At 38.2% G+C, this 18,385-nt stretch overlaps 1 protein-coding gene across 1 annotated transcript in view; it reads right to left on the bottom strand.

Annotated features, from left to right (window-relative positions):
- Nucleotides 1-18,377, bottom strand: part of XRCC4 (X-ray repair cross complementing 4) — a 184,459-nt gene extending 166,082 nt beyond the window's left edge. Inside the window, exons 1-2 of the mRNA XM_056324190.1 lie at nucleotides 18,297-18,377; nucleotides 552-701 (exon numbers count right to left, since the gene is read on the bottom strand). Of these exons, the coding sequence (XP_056180165.1) occupies nucleotides 552-690 (139 nt within the window). The 5' untranslated portion in view covers nucleotides 691-701; nucleotides 18,297-18,377. The remainder of the gene's footprint in view (nucleotides 1-551; nucleotides 702-18,296) is intronic.
- Nucleotides 18,378-18,385: the final 8 nt, after the last annotated feature.

The raw sequence follows: 18,385 nt of genomic DNA, 5'->3' as shown, positions 1-18,385 counted from the left end.
TCATGAGATCCATGCTCTTACTTAGGTTTCCAAGTGGGGAAAGAAAGAATCTCACAGGCTATTTTTTTTCTTCTGATAACTTAGACCTAGGAATAAAATACTTTCTTGTCTATTCTCCTTCTCAAAAATTCACCTCAGTAGCAAATAGAGCCACCTTCAGCTCTCAAGATTTTATGAAATCATATATAAAAATGCTCCATGAACTATTGTTTCCAAAAGGAACTTGCATGACACATTTGTTCTGGAATCTGGATAAAACACAGAAGTGGTACTCCAATATCACCACAAGAAATTATATTCTTGAGGAAGGACAAAACATTGCATATCCATATGCTAAATGACTTGGGTTTGACACAAAATCTGTCCAGATTTGAAAGATCTCTGAACACGTCCGAGAGGATACCAAAAGATAACAAAACCATCTACTCCATCACTGGGGAGAGATAATGGTTGTAAGTTTCTGATGCACGTTATGGGTCACAGTTTAGAAAGTGCTTAAAAATAATAAATAATAGTAATAATTTCAAATTTTTGTTTCTTTCTACTATTACCTGTCCCAGTCCATGCACATTGACCATCAGTAAGTATTATACCAAAGCCAGCACCTAAATCTTTTTCCCACGACACTTGAAGAAAATATGTTGCTTCTGGATTAGAAACTGGATGAATTCTGTTCAAAGTCTTCTCCATTTTCCAGACACCTGTTCAGGAAGTAAGATAATCTTATTATAACCGGTGGCTTATTTTCCAGAGGTGCTTAGCAGTTTCATGTAACTAGCTGCATAAATAAGTAAATAAATAAATAAATATATATATAAAAGACACAAATATAAGCATACTTAGAATTTTATTTTACCTTCCCTCACAATTTCAGTTTTTCAGAGAACTAGTGATATTTCCAAACAGAAAACTGGATTACAGTACGTAAAGTTTAAAAGAGCAGTGCCAACAATCGCATATATTTGAATAGTCCCAAATTAACAAACTGTCAGGAAGCTGGGGAACAGAAAATTACAATACACAAGCACTTCCCCATGGCTATGTTTTTAACTTACTGGCTGGTATCACCCAACATACAGTGCATGGGTAATAATTCAAAATAATCAATATTCATCTGGACGACTGCCATGTGAAGGCACGCTACTAAGTTTCACTGCAAAGCAGAGGTTTATAATGACTGCCAGCAACTAGTTACGTAGAAACCTGGATCTTGCAGAGAACAAAATTTATGATGCTACAGTGAATTTTTTGCTCAGTGTCAAAGGCACCTGGCAATCTGTACTTGACATAAGACCTTCTAAAGGGTCCCTGTATTTATACAGTCTAATCTGACAATAACAAATTCTTACAGTACTCAAGAACTTTAAAGCTTCATTTGGCAATTTGTTCCAAAGAAAAATGAAGAAACAGTCAATTTTGCCATTAACGTTGACATACAGCATTTTCATTGAGAATGCTTCATGCTGTCCAGTACCTGAGGAGTTTGTTTTGGGGTGTTCAGTTGTTTTGCGCTTTTAATTTTAGAGTTTTTTTAAAAGAATGATATGAATGAAAAAGGGCTACGAGTTCACATACACTAAAAATAGCATGAATTAATAAAAGCAGGAAAAAACACAACTGAAGCATTTAAACTACATGCACTGACTACAATGATGCTTGGGCAGATTAAGTATTAAAAGTTCAAGTCTTCTATCTAAACTGTAGCAATAAGTAATCACGATCAGGCTTAGTTCAGGCCCTCAGGGGACTGCTCTTTCTTTGCTCATAGACATTGAAAGCCAAACCTACATACAGATTTAACTACCACTGGCCTCCCCAAAAGTCGGCATTTTCAGGTTAGGAAGAACAGTTTTAACTGTAGTTGACTGCAGTTGTCTGACCTTTGCTGAACGCTGCAGCCAACAACATTTGAAAATGCAAATGCATGCAGTAGTATTCAAAAGCAGCAAAATACATGAATATGACTTGTTTTTCAAGCATAAAGCTACATTAACACCTAGACAGCAGCTGCATTGTCAATAATATAAACATTCACTATAGATATCAATAAGGTTAATGAAAACAACACATTAAGTCCCTCTGGTGGGTAATTAAATCACAATATAGATCACCCTGCACTAATAAATAGCATTTCTGAACAACAAGAGCAGCATCATGGAAATATCCTGCTATTCCAGGCTGAACTTTGGCTAAAGCATGTCACTAGGCACTTCCAGCATTCCCATACATTTTTATCACCAAATACTCAAATACTTCATTTTTTAGGCTGAAAGCTTAAGTACACATAAGCACCATAACATTTCCCTATTTAGAGAATTTTTCCAAAGAGTTTACAATTCAAAAGCTATGATAGGAGTAGAAGGAAAAAATCATGTACATACAGCTAAGCATCATAAACTACCAACAACACCAAGAAGGATGATTTTACATCTATAAACCACCACTGCATATACTACTACAGATGTGATACTCTATTACTATTCACAGAGTATGTGTCAAACTGAAGAGTTACTTAAAAGCGATATTGAAAAATAAGTTAGAGTAAAAAAAAAAGTAGTCTTTTATTTCCTCCACCAAGCAACTGGCCACTTCTGAAAAATCTACACTACATCTGTGCACCTATAACCAAGAACAGAAAATAAAGTATTTGGGGCATGGAGGCCTGTAGCAAGGCCTTTGCAATTAGTCATTATAGAACTAAAGCCATTTTAAAGAGATGTAGTGCACTAACTGCCTGGGCATGGGTCAATAAAGAGCACAGGACAGGAAACACAGTAATGTCTGCAGTACATTCAAGCACACTGGCATGTCTTCTCCTTTGCCTGCCAGGTACCTTTTTGCTTGTTATGGAAAAATACAGAGTCCCTTATGAAATATTTTCATTAAAGTCCTTCTCTGAAAGTGTTTTTAAACAGACTTTATTCTTTTTCACTTAAACATAAATAGTTGCAGACAACCAAGACACACCGCATACAACGTACTAAGGCACATATATAGTTCAGTAGGGACTTTTTGCTTGTCGCATTTCATTCTTACTACAAAGCAGAGCAGCACTCAGTGAATCAGAGGCTGTCTTTTCAACGCAGATTGTTTGTAACAGAAAGCAAAGCAAGGGAGTTTTATTTTCTATTTATTACAGTGATAAAGAGAATGAAGTGTCAGTTCTCAGTCAGAAAAATTTATGTCAAGAGTCACACAAGAAAGGAAATGAATTTATTTAAAGATGCACTAAAAAGGTCTCTAACGCCTGAGATGAAATTCATCTGATATCATAATACTGTGTTTTGCATGCATCCATATTCACATATTTCACTCAAGTGATGTGGAACAGCTAAAAATTAAGATTCTGTTTAGACATCATTCTTAAGAGCTCAGCTGCCAGCATAACGGATGAGCCTGTTAGCAGAACTGAGAAAGATTCCATATGATGTCTACCTGTGGTAAAACACAACTTCAATAAAAGCAAACACACCGAGGAGATAAAACACAGAGGAATGTTCTGTATTCCATAATAAAATGCAAAATACACTTGTCAAGCTTTTACACATTTTATTGTGCATCTTTGAACAAACAATTTTACAAGAGAACATAAACTGAAAATACTTTTTCTCCCAGCCTTTAAGTCCTTCATTGTGCTCACTGACCTTTTGAGAGAAGTATTAGCTACTACTACATGTTTAGAAACTGCCTTACAAAGCAGAGCTCAGCCTTGCTTGAGATCTCCGGGCACTCAATTGTTCCAACCCATCAGCAAAAGCTTAAGGATTCTTAGCTTTATATAATGGCTATTATTTAGTTCAAGAGGAACAAACCTTCTTCATGAAAATTGGTCTGACCTACACAACACACAGAAAAATCAGTGCAAATAAAAACATTGTACCTTACTGCTTTTTTAAAACCTGTTTGAAAAAAAAAAAAAAAAAGGAAAAAATAACCAAAGCACACCCAAACAAAAAAACCAAATACAAACCCCTCTTTCACAAATCTCCCAACAACACAATGCTTCCACAGAGTTTAGTGTAGTTGTGAGTAAACGGATAAACCTCACAAAGTTGATGTGTGAATATAGGAAAAAAAAGATAGCAAAGGAGTTACCTAACTATTTAGCAACTAGCAATTACCACTAATAAAAGAAAATACAGAAACTAAATCAAAGCATATTGTTTTCACTTACTCTAAGGTGAGTGTATGCACCTCATCCACTATAAAGGCAAAAACGTAATAGCATACTTACACCAGTGTATTTCCAAAATATGAATTTCAGAGGGAGGAAGTTGGGACTTCCTACCTGAATACCTGAAGGTAGTTGTACATTCACAGGATTCACTAGTAACTTTGTTCAACATCTTTATACGATGTATCACTCTATACTTCAAGAACTGAAGTAAACTATAATACCCTCCTTATAACTAAACTATCTCAGTTCATCTACCTCCTTACTATAGTCTCTCATCACCCTGTCAGCTTTCAACATGCCAAGCATATATGACTCTTCAAAAACCAAGTACTTGTGCATAAAAGGTGACCGTGTTCCTAACAGAGTTTCTGCCCCAGGGTTTTTGTGGTGAGGGAAATGCTGTGCACTGCCAAAAAGTCTGAGGGGCAAATGAAGAACAGATTTGCCAAAGCAGATTCTTCAGTTCCCCTTGCCCAAATTCACACTCAAACCTTGCCACCCACCTTAAAAATATTTTAGTTTGGCTACCAATGAGTGTTGTCTCCAGGCGTGCAGGAGACCAATAACACACCTCCAAGAAACTTGATTGAATCTACACTTCTTTAGTCACTACCATGGGAGAAGATGTCACATACACGCAAATTGGACAGTTACCATAGCATCAAGGCTGCAACAAGTTAGGTTTCCCATTGTTTCTGTTCACTTCGTTACCTCCCAAACCCTAAATGTAGGTTCTAGAAGTGAAACAGTTGGGTACCTATGTAATACCTAAATAATAATTTAAAAGGCCAGTTATGACAATGAATTATCCTGTTGAATAACTACCACACATGCAAAATTTCTGCCAACAGTCCTGCATGTGCTCGTCTAAGAATCTACCTTTATACATTCAGAAAGTAGTCCCACTAGAAATATTACCAGTAAATTTTTAAACGAACACCAAGCCTTTTCTCTGTTGTGGCTATTGTCTCCAATAATCCATTAGCACTACACCTACAACTGAAGCATTAAGCGTCACAGCTGTTTTAAGTACTCAGGGCCAGACACTCAGGCAGAATGAAATAACTGCAGATGTACAGACAAAGGGGTCTGAAAAATACATGTCAGCTTGGGACCTGACCTTCCACAGAACTGGTCACACAAGCTTGTAGAAGCTGGTACTGCTTTTTAAGGTTTTAATAACATCCCCATCTTCACCAAATTATAATCTCCATATCAAAGACAGCCAAAAAAAATCAAGGATGAGGGAGAGCTGAAACTTTTAAGAGTCAGTTTCACATCTTTGGGTGGAAAGGTAGGGACACAGGTAAGAACTGTATTAGTGCTTAAAATGGTTAAAACAGCCACCTGAATTTTGGTACTCTCTCTACTTAACATCCCAGTTGCTGTTGAAGCTCGTGAAAAAGAAAACATCATTGCAAAAAACCAGAATATTTTGATAGCTACACAACAACCTAAATTAATGAAATCAGACCCTCACTATTACAGTCTAAAAAGCACCTCTGAGTCAATCAGACGAAAGGAGTACCTCTGAGTGCCATTCAATACTCAGCAACACCATCTCTGCAGGCTCTTTCCATTCGCTGGCTCAACAAACTGAGAGCAGTCAGTACTTTCTTCCTCCCTTAATTATTATAAAGAAAACTGCAGAGAAACTGATTGATTAGGGCCATAAGAAAGCAGTGTTTTTCTCCTTAAGGGCACAGGAGGTCATACCACATATTAGCACCTCTGGGTGTTAGAGCCAAGGCTTCGAAACAAGCTTGCAGGTGGGAACAGCTGAGTCCCACCCCAAATTTGTAAATCAGAGGTTTTATTGAGGCCTTCAAACAGTTGAGGATTGAGCTGTTTATCTTTAGCACTTTGTCTCTTTGTTTTTTGGCTTCTATGATCTACATTAGGCAATGTTTCTTTCTAAGGAGAAATCAGCTGTTGGCTGATGTGCAATTGACTGGAGTCTACTCTCTGAATAAACAGTGTACACAGCTACTTCTGAATAAACAAGACACTTTTAAAGATTGGTTTACAAAGAATTTTATATGTTGTTTTGGATAGCACTAGGCATAGACCAAAAGCCAAATATTTTAGGCTGCTCCAACACAGCATCATTGATAATATTTTGAACTCCAGCACTTCATTTTTTTTCCATGGAGACTAATGGCTTTTTTTCAAATTGCTTCGGCAGCAGGTGTTCCAAACTTCAGCAGCTATGCATGGAAGGCTACTAGCAGATCTGAAAGAGCTACTGTGTCCTTCTAATGGAGCAATTAAGTTAAGTGCTTTCTTGTTGAGAAAAATAGGGCGCTATCTACAGTGAGTTCAGAACAGAAGACAAGCACATACAGCACACTGCTATTAAAGTCTATAATGTGACCCTTTCTATCATTGGCTTGACCACAACATACACTACAAATCTCAGAAGAAAGTGAATGGCTAACCTATAATCAGAGAACAGGTACTATTCAGAAGATGCTATATGTACTGATAAGTGGATAATTGCCAATTTAAACCAGTCAAGAAAAATTCAGATTGCTTTTAAACATTAAAACTGGCTATTACCACATTTTCTAAAAGAAGGAAAGAAGATGTCTATATTTATGAACATTTCTAGAGATATATTTCATACAAATTGATATTCTCTCATGTTAATTTAAAATTCCATTAACTTCAATACTTCAAAAGGAAGAGCATTAAAATACCTGACAAAAACTTCAAATACGACTCAGTTAACCTAAGAACTACTATCAACCTAATGAGGATTTCCTCTTTTTTCTTTTCATTTTGGAAGAACATGATTGGGCCAACAAACATGAAGAAAACAATACAGCATCCTTCCTATCACATCTCACCATGAGCCTCCCATCCCCTGGGCCACATTATGTTGACACTGAAGAAAAATTCAATAACAACATTCAGCTGTAACTTAAAGACGCATCTGAAGACGAGAGAAGATAAAATTTTTGAAAGAGCTTTGTTTCCTGATGAAATTTAGAAGGCTAACACATTTTTGTATTACATGCAACCCAAGTTGTACCTAGTCGATCTTTTGTTTAACTTTCTTCTATATTAAAAGCACAAGGATCACAATTTTGTCAGTAATGCAACTTTGTCTTGCAGATAAAGGAAACTAATCAAAAATTGGCACTGGATATGAAGAAGTGATTGAACGACTATAACTTTGTGCAGACGGGTGAATGGCCTATTTTAAAAATTCAGTCCTGCATGACAACTTTTGATCAAGCGATTGACTTCAGGACAGCTGCAATCAGTATTTGGTCCTCATTGGACCCAACTGCAGATGCAAGACTCACATGGCTAACATTTGCACTGCTTGCTTCCCACTGTTTCGTGGTAGCCACAAAAGGATTGGAAACATGCACGTACTTTTTGTGCAACTGTCCAAAACAACCCAGCAGTCTTCAGCTTGTGAGACTCCATAGGCCAATAAAATATGCAAGATTTGCCACAAAAAGATCTGGAATCAACGATAAGGAGCAACCCTTGTCAGACTTATTTACTACAGTCACCAGCTGAAAAATGAGGAGAAACAGAAGGAAGCAGACAGTCAACAACCTTTATAGTACGAATCTTACTAACAAGCTTTGATCTTAATTGTAGCCTGGAGACAAAGCCCACCCTGGTGTCTTTCATCCTCTTGAAGTCTCAGACCTAACCCACTACCAACTCCAGGCATTCAGGCTTGCCAAGCTTACTTATAAGCATCTATATTAGGAGACCGTTTAAGCTATAATAAGATTTTTAAAAAAGGCCTTCGTCTATTAGAACAAACACCCAAGTGGGCAATTATAATAATACATACTAGCAAGTAAGGGAGTATCTGGATAGACTTCCAAAAGGGACAAACTTTTCTTTTTCACTCTTTTCTATGAATTCTTCTTAACACTAACACAGTTCAGTGTGTGCGTGCTGTCAAATCCTCACTTTCAAAAATGCACATCAGAAAAATCCAAAGGTTTCCCTACATAAATCAGGATACACTAACTGTAAACCTGTGAAAAATAAAATTAAGACATAAAAGTGAAGTATTTCCTGATGAAAAAGTTAATTTTAGTACTGAAGTTACTAAAAAGTGTGTATAGAACTAAAGCAAGGATCAAAGACAACCACCACACTAGCTTCAAGTGGGCAATCTGGGATGCAAAGTCAGCAGGCATGCCTAGGAGACCCAGACTCACTTACCTTTGTTGCCTCTGGGAGATGCAAGCCCCAACATATATTTCGTAACTCTAATTTGGCAGTAGGTCAGCCTGGCTTTCCAAGGCCCTACCAAAGCCAATGGCAGCACGAAGCCACACCTACTTTGCCTTTCCTTGAAAACTGAAACCTTGGACTGTTTATTAAGAAAGATAATTCTGGAAAAAAAATAATATCAAAAAACACACCCCAACCACAATCTAAATATACATCAGTTTCCCTATAATCTCTCTGAAAAGACAGCATGAAAATAATTATTTGTTTTGCAGATAAACAAGAAAAGGAAGCAGATCTGTATAATTCTGCCAGATGCAACTTTTGAGCCTGCCATATACAATCAGTAGGAAGAAAGAATCAGGAATTCCTACTGTCTTAGTCACATTTCCAAAAGCATGTCTGCAGTTTTAAGTAACTTCGCATCACCCATTTGAGTATGGGAAAGTTGAGGAAATAAAAAGAAAATTAATAAATAAATAAATAAATAAGAAAAAGCAGCATGTTTTAACCATCCTTGCCCATCCAAAAATACTCAGATACATATGTCTTTTTGATGTATATTTGGATAACATAGTAGTCTGGTCGAGGTATCATCTGTTTTCCAAAACACTGCCTTCTTTAGGATTAAGTATTATCAGGATATTCAACACAAATCTGTCCTACAGATTTCCTTTGTTTTCTATTCTTTAGTCCCCATATAGACCTATTATAATCCCACTCAATCTGACATGTTTCTGTGAATGTTTGACTTAACATCACTTAGCAAAGGATTCTACGGAAGTCTGCCTCTTTTTTTTTTTTTTTTTTTTTAATTTGAAATAAAGTGAAATAAATTCAGTACTATTGAATCCACAATAGCTCTGTAGGCAAGAGAAACAAATCTGAAACAAGGAGAAATGAAACAAAGAAATCAGTGTCAGCCAGATAAGGATGGATGTAATTCTATACATAAGATTTCTGAAGAGCTTTCAAAAATTGAGCCCAGTAACCTAGGAAAACAAATTTCACCAACTGTAGCCACCAGTGGGACAAGAATAGGTATAAATATGAAGGCTTATATATTCTCCTCTCCTCCCACCTCTATACCCAAGTCTTTTCAAAAAGATGGATTATTTTAATTTCACATCCCTGTCACATTAATAATAAAAAACAGGCCTAGACTCAAACTGCTTTATCTTGCTAAACAGTTTCCTAAGGCATTTTCTTTGAAGAAAATTCCTGCACTACCCCTTCTTCACTTAACAAAAGTTTTATTATGTTTTTCTTTCCATTTGCTATTTGCAACACTGATCTCCCTGAAAACAAAGAGCTCATACTAATTTATACATAATTGATTTTGTTTCATCTGGCCTCCACAGAAAAATACGTCACAAGACATTTTCAATGAACTGCGATACTCACTTTCAATGCACTTAAATTTTAATTGTGAAGCTCTTTATTCAGCCAAGTTTATCACTTTGTATTGAAAATTAATTACTTTTCTGATGGATTAGCCTGAGCAGAGTCTGAAGATACGGCAGACATGCATCCGTATCCATCTGTACTGAACACAGATTTCAACTGTTTCAATCACAGATGGGCACAGGTTCAGCTTTGGTTGTTTAATTTGCCTTGAATGCCGAGCCGCAATATTCAATGTAACATGACAGGCAGACATACATAGGATTATATGATGCTGGTGCCCTATGGTGCAGCACCGTCAAAAGAGGCAAGAAACCCGCAGGAAAGCAAAGGCACGAGTTTAGCTTAGGCTTTGTGACCATGCACATTGGACAAACCAAAAAAAGGAGTGAAGCACCAGTACATATCCAAGAATGACTGACATGCCAGCAGTACAGCAAGGAGGGTGCTCAGTACACAAGTCCCACAGCCTCACCAAGCTCTGAGCAAACAAGCAACACAAGCAACTTTGTTTTAAAAAAATAGATAAAATAAATAAGGACAGAGTTCCACTAAACAGCAAATTCATTTACCACTGATTCTACACCCTAAGCAACCACGTATCTATCAGCTTGTGTTCAATCAGCACTATGTCTACAAACCACGATTAGAAAGAGCTTCACAAGGGTCACTTGTGCTTTTTACATTTTAAGTTCTATACGTAAAAATACAAAACTTTTCAAGACATATCAGCACACCGCTTTTCGAAGTAGTTTTCCTGACTCCTTCCTGTGGTGATTATTTTTCCCTAGTATGGGCTAGGCAAAAAAAATATCAGCAAAACCTACTCTCAAAAATTAAACCCTTGCCCAAGACACTTGATGCCAAGCAGGGGGTCTACTTAAGGAAGCCAGCTTTTCAATATTAGTTTTCCCTCACAACTACTAAAGAATGCTAGCTTGCACCAGAGTAAAAAGAAATTTGCAGACTAATATGAGGACACAGCAGGGGCACACCAGTGGAAAAATGCCACTGGGACTTGAACTGAGAGGGTAATTAGGTACTAATTAGGAAAATACAGCACAGAAGTGCTTTGATACTTCATGAGTTAGATACAATCTTGAGATCTTAAAGTATACATTACTACAAAGCAAATATGTGGAGCATCACTGTAGAGGTCTCAGAAGTGTTGCTCTAAGACTGTAAGTCACTGCTTTCCCAGGTAAGTTAAATCAGATCTTATGGAACAATGAAACAAAAAAATACTGGGGGTAGGCCAGAAACTGAACTAGAACAAAAGGAGAAAAGATTTGTAAAACAAGCCTCAGTTAAGCTTAAGCTTCACTGCATATTGGGTTGCACTTCATGTTGCTGGGCTTTCTGGTTCCCAACTGCAGAGCTTAACAGAACCGCTACTGCACATCACTGTCTGAAATGAAACAGTGAATAAATATGACAGCTCTGACCTAATGCAGATACATGAGCATAAAACCCCCCCACTTTGTGCAGAAGTCAATTCTCTGAAGTTCCAACAAACCATTTCAGTACAGTACAGTTTTATATACAATACCCACACTGCATTTTCCACCCTTCCAACATTACAAGTACATTCATTCGTTTTGCATCAACTACCAAAATCACAACACAAACCTTGAATTACCAGACAAAAAAATTCCATACCAAAAAATTAACATACAAAAAAAAAGCCTCTTCTATATCATTACTTCAAAAAAAGAGGGAAAAAGAAGTCTATTTTTAGGATGGTTGAGGTTAATAAAACAAATCCCTGGAACAGACAAGATTAAAGAAAGATTATAAAATATAAAGCGCAGTTTTCATCGCTATACTTTCCTGACAAAGGCAGAGGGAAAAAAACCCCTTCCCTCTAATATTGCCTTCAGAAGATTATGAAACTTAAGTCAAGTAGGTTTATTACCAAGACATACAAATAAGAATGCTTCAGCTGGGTCCTTGCCTCTTACCTCAAAAAATAATTATCCTCTACGACAGCAATACCTAGCTTTCAGTGAAATTAACATTTCTGCCCAATCTCCATTATGCCTATGGCCACTGTGTGTTGTACTCTGTAAATTAATGTTAAATTTCACAGCTGGAGAAATTTAATATATGCTCACACAATACACTTTGCTGTCTCCAACGGCTGTCTAAGCTTCCCCCATTGGCTCAGTCAACACAAATCTCTCCTCAGGTTTTTGTGAAGTTTCCACCATAAGCTTGACACAGCTGACAGCATTTGGAAAGCCCCATGCTCCCTCTTTCCTGTCCAGCTACTGTGCTGAAAAGGGTGGCCTCTAAGATCCTTTTGTAGACCTGTAAACAAACAATCCCTTTCATAATCATTTGAATCATTTTTTAAAAAACAAATGCAGCCTGTGATAGGATATATAGCCTCACTCTTCCTCTAATTGCATTAATTTTTCCATCCCAAGATAGGAAGCGATTTGGCTGATGTCTAGATCAAGAACACAAAAGTTCTCAGTCTCTGCACTCTTAAAATCACACAAGATCGGTCTCTCTGTTTTACTAGTTACTTTACAAATCCCTGCTCTATCTGTCTGCTCTGCTGGAGGACACCCCTTCCCTCCAAACTCACCTAGATGTTTGCAAAGCAGATGTAGAAATATTCCAGTAATTTTCCAAACTTTGGAAATTTGGACTATTTAGTCAAGTAATTTTTTGTGAAATTACTAGTATGCCTCAGAAGACAGAGGCAGTTCAACTTGGCACTTTTCCTGCAAGATACATTCTTCACATTGATCAGATTACTGTCAGTTTAGCAAACAGTAATTTGTTTCGTAATTCTCTTCCAAATTTCACCTTCGTTTGTGTCAACATGGTACCATACATAATCTAGTAAGTCTTTTATATCTTGACATATCTTGGACAGCTGTCATTAATAATATATTATCTGATACTAAGTTCCACTAATAATCTACAAATTCACAGGAGCCTTTTGCCACCTTTCCTTTTTTTCATCTCACGTAATAAAATCCATAAAGACATCCCAATTAATCCAGGAAAGGTTCACAGCTCAAGTCGGCACAGGGACCAGGGATGGAACTAGAGCAAACCTATTTTTTGATACAAAAATTTTCATTTCATGATATTTTAAAATAGCTTTCTAACTTGGATTCTTTGTTACTTGATGTTATGATGTTAGTCAAAATCATAACTTAAATGTGTATGCATTATGTCACATTCCCCACAATAACAGCAAGCACTACAGACTTTTTGCCAAATGTAACAGTGAAGAAATCACAGCTGCATCCTATTAACCTTGAAGACATAAATAACGGTTTGAGATGTTGCAAATCAACCCTAAACTGCTGGTGATTCCACCTACTCTTCAAGGATGTGTGGTGCTTTTTCATTTGGGGCTCCTGAGCTGTAACACAACCACTTAAAAAATATTCTCCACCTGCTGCTAAACCCTAGGTGACAAGTAGTAAGGATTAAAATTTCTCATCTTCAAGTGGCACTGAAAGATAACAAGGACATCAGAAATAGGCATTGAGACAAAACAACAAGTGACCCTGTAAGGCTCATTGCACATACATAAGCACATAACATGTAACATAGTGAAGCCACGATGCAGTATAGTAAACCATTTAAAATGTTCTCATCTGTTCTGAAATGGAAGTCTATTGGTTGAAACAGACCACCAAAAGCTACCCAGCATTCTTGCAAACTTGCTGGCAAGACAAGGCACCAGCAGCAGTGACACTGGAATTGTGTATGTCAGGTCATCTGTGTCATGCACAGCATACTTCTACTGCAAGCTGTGACACTGGGGTTATTTTGTGAGAAAAGGATGGGATGCCTTGCTAAGTTATTCAGCAACCCTGGCATCAGCCTCTTAGTTGTATATTGCTTTATCTTTTCTTTTTGTGTTGTTCTAAAATAATTTTTAAAAAGCTTTTTTTTTTTTATGGAAAAGCTTTCTTTTATGAGTGGGATGTATTGACTTGGATGTACTTGTTTTAGTCCAGATAAATGCTTGAAATCAATGGGATTTAAGTGCTGAGGCAATTTTGAAAACCCTTTATGCATCTTGGTATACCGTAACAGTGTATGTATAAGCCTTGCTAGGTTTAGTTAAGTACTTCAGCAACGGATACACTAGAATCATCATCTTGAAGATCCAAGATGCTGCTATTCTGTTTATTTTCACTAGCAATGTCAAAGTAACTCCTGATGTGCCTGTAACGCCCTTGCTTCACATAGCACACCATTCTAAACACTCTACATAACTGCAGTCAAAAATGTTGAGCATATAAACTAACAGGCAAGTGTCTTCTCTCCACAATCTTCACAATGTAGCCACTATCATGTCATCCGACAAATAAAGGCATCCCAAACTATAAACTCAGTATTTGTGTACCCCACGTCAAGTATAGCATAATAGCTGGCATATTCATTCCTCACACTCTGTCCAGACTCTAAATCAACTCCTATAAAACAGTAGCCTACACAACTCACACAACTTTATCATACTGACAGAGGACAGCAATTCACATGAAACCTGCCACAAAAAGCAGAAATTTTAAGGTGTAGGAATTACCATCATTATGTGAACATCCCTTATCATACATCACATGACATTTCTTTAAAATGTTACAATACTAGGTTAAAGCACTCCTCTCAAGCACCTCTGATGTGAAGACTGAGGATTCATTCTGGCTAAGAATAGCTGCAACCTCCAACATCTTGCAGCTCTTGTGGTTCATCCTACTATAGTGAATACAGTGTGCACTTTTGCTAGGTGACAGAGGGAGTTAGGAATCAGAAAGAAACAGAAGCCACACCTAAATGTAGATATCTTTTTTGTAAAATGATATTAACAAACAAAATGCCATGTTCTACTACCACTGCCAGCATATAGAACACTACCTACTCTCTACACGCTTGCCTGAATAATGCATATCCTGTATGTTCTGCTGCCTCCTTATTCCAGTGGGACAGCTAAACTAATTTGTAGCTGTAGCAACTATGCAAATAAGTTTTTATGCATTCATGCTTGTACTTGAAGATACTAGGAACAACAGAAGTGGATGCAACATTAAAGTCAAAAAAGGGCATTATCAGCTTTGGCCAATCAAACTAGCACATCTAAACAAACAAAAAAAAACCCCAAACCACACCACAACGAACCCTGCATCTATATCTTATTTGCAAATGTTTTTTTCACGATATATACACACTTTTGTTATGCACAAAAACTTGTTTATACAAATGTACCTGCCATGTCAGTCACCCACCTGTGATATTTTTAAATTATCTTCTCCAATCCTCCTACTTCTTATGAAAGCTATGAGACAGAAGTTATGTAGATAGCCTCCCTCATGCAATGGACATTGTTTTGTTTCCTGCATTTGAAAACAACCTAGAAGCTTAATCTCTGAAGTCACCTTTTTTTAACCTTTCATTATAGAAATTCCTTAGTATGCTCTATTACATAAACACTCAACTGAACAGTATGCAATCTCTTCACTGGCAAATCACACTACAAAAATGTTTCTTACTGCATATGTGCTACAAAGCCCAGACAACATCATTAAACCTTCTTTAACAAAACAAACACTGAAAACCAGTATTTATCATACTCTTTTACCTACCTATTTGAATATTGCTACATAGAACAATATAATTTATACATTATATATATATATTATATAAACTTCTGATTTAAGATTTCAACAGACAAGAAGGCATACCCAGCCAATTCCTATAGACATTACCCAACTGAGATATCTCAGTCACTTGTAGCTGGTTTTCCATGACAATATATTAATTAGGAGGAAAGAAATACCCGGAAAACTGGAGTACCACTACCTGAAACCTGATATTGCAATCAATACATATGTGTATCACAGCTGCATCCCTAAAAAACACTGTCATGCTAGCTACACTCTCTTTTAAATGATGCCACGAAGGCTCCTGCAAGATCATTAATGATCTAATGGCATTTTTCACACAAAAGTGACACACGCAGCTGAAAACATTTTAATACAACATGTAAATTCTTCTTCAAATGGTTGAGACCATTGGAAATGTCACTTGAAAACTAAAGTGCTAAGGTAAATAAAAAATATTTTTGCAAAAATCTGCAATGGATTTCATATGTGAACTTACCAGAAGCCATCAAAGTAAATAATAGTATATAAAAACTATCATATAGGCCATGTTTGCAAACAAAACTACTGAACTAGAGAAGGCTAGCTGATCGCCTGGAAGCAGGCTTGACTACAGTGTGACTGAGAACTGACAGCTGCACTCTCTTCTGCAGTTACAGAAATAATTTTTCAATTTCAGTCACTAACCCACATTGAAAAATCAAAAGTGAAACCAAAAATGAAAAACGAGACACATCAGCAAGTTCAGAAGTATTACTGCCTCTAAATTCTAGGTTCATGGTAAGCATTAGAGGTTGAACTGTATGTTGATTATAGGTGTAATTTCTCTCAGTTTAGAAATCTACCTTAATGGGACATCAATATCAGACACTTTGACAACAGGTTGTATGAGGCAAGTCATCTGTTTTTAGAACTGTCTTTCTGCATTTTAATTGAATTCCAACTTTCATCCAAAACCTCAACATGTGAATAAAAGAAATTGATCCAGTGAATGTAATGCACTAACAAAATAGGAGTATGAAGTATGAACATGTTAGGACAAAGTGACCACGCGTCTTGATGATTACCTATTACATCAATGGATAAATTTACAAATTAATGGAACCCTTCATAGCTACTAGACTTACACAACCTCAAGAAAAATAAGAACAAATCTAAAATCCGTATATCTGAAAACCACAGGACCAAAAAAAATAGTTATACAAGGAAACCCATCTTAAATTCTACAGAGAACTCAAAATAGTAGTTACCAAAGTTGCTGCTACAACGAAGTTGCTCTTCAGAAAATACTAACAGCATTAGAAGTGGATTGTGTATGTTTCCTTTCTTACTTGCTGTAGTAGAATACTGCCTTGACTCCACTATACACATTTTATACACACTCCCATTACCCTGCAGCCTCCTACAGCAGCTTCTGGAAATATGTCAAATGTTATCCCTGCTTGTTCTGTTAGGATGAAAAATTTGTTTCCTCTTACCAAGGGAAAAAGTAAAACCTGTCCCACGCTCAACAGACAAGCAAACAGTTTGTCCCCCATACTGAAAGATATCGAGTGCCAGAGACATCAAGCCAAAGCCATCATCTTTGAAAGAGTTAATGCTTTTCAAGTTCTATAAGATACAGTGTACTTCTAACAGGAGGAACAGATTGTTCATAGAACTTCAGAGGTTTGTTATGATGGCAACAACTAGGCATCTTACTCTAAATACAATATTATTACAATGAAGTTCTTTGACAGAACTGGTCAGAAAGCATGTAGTCTTCACTTTACTGAAGTCTCTCACAGGATCAAAGTTAATTCCTAAAAAAAAAAAAAATAATCCCCTGGTTTAAAAAACAAATTCCGTGTATTTTTCATGGCAAGCCAAAATGAAGGCCCATCCCTTTAATATGGCTCAATGGTAGACCAGGCACTGTCAAAAGCAGCTGCAAAATGCAAGAGTCATTGAAGACTTCAGTTGAACAGGGTTCCCTTATAGGCAAGTATTTAGAGGTCAGACATTTAGACCATCTAGGAATTTTAGTAATTCTGTGACTGAAGTCACAGAAAAATACACTGCGGTCTCAACAAGGAGATATACTACCTTTACCCCTGAGTTTTCAACTTGACCTAACGCAACTAACCTAGTACAATCACGGAAGAGGAACACCCCTACGGTGCTGGAGCACGGGGCAAGCGCAAGAAGAGGAGACCAGGCTGGGGCAAAGACCGGGCTCTGCTCGGCCCACTCCCTCTCCTCAACTCCCTCCCCGAGGGAAGCCAGTCAGGATTTTCCCTAAGGAAGAACAGGACCTTCACTTCACATCACAAAGCACCTTACTGAAACACAGCTTCAGTAAAGCGTTCTTGATGCGCTGTTACGTTTCACCGGCAAGCGGCTCGACCCCCGCCGCCGCCCGCGGGGAGCGGAGGCCGCGCTCCCCCCGCCGTGCCCGGCGGCACCGCCCGCCCCTCGGACCCCCGCCCCGCCCCTGGCCCCGGGCAAACAGCGGCCCGGACTGGGCGGCAGGGCGGGGACGCCCGCTGGAAACCGTCAGCACAAATTAAAAAAAAAACAAAAACCAAACTCACAAAAAAACAACCAAACAAAAAAAGCCTCAAACACCAAAACCACCACTTTTGGCGAACGGGCGAGCGTCGAGCGGCCACGCTGCCCTGGGCCTGACACCAGCGGCACCATTGCCGTTCCACGCCTGCGGAACGGGGCCGGGCCCCACCGTTAGCGGGTCAGCTAAGGGGACAGGCCCGCTTGTCCCGGCTCCGGGGCACCGGTGGGAGCTGACGGTCCTGCTCGCCCGGGGCCCACCGGCGGCTACCCCCCCACCCCACCCCCCCCCCAACGCCGAGGGGAGGCGGGGCGCCCCGGCCTACCTCCTCCTCCCGCACCGCCGCCCGCCGCTTCCGCCTGCCCGAAAAGGCCGCGCTCCTGGCGGCGACGTGGAAGCCAATGAAATTTACCC

This window comes from Falco biarmicus, chromosome Z (assembly GCF_023638135.1).
Source record: "Falco biarmicus isolate bFalBia1 chromosome Z, bFalBia1.pri, whole genome shotgun sequence".
Lineage (NCBI taxonomy): Eukaryota > Metazoa > Chordata > Aves > Falconiformes > Falconidae > Falco > Falco biarmicus.
Note: the sequence above shows the minus strand (reverse complement) of the source record. Positions and strands in the feature narration are given on the sequence as shown.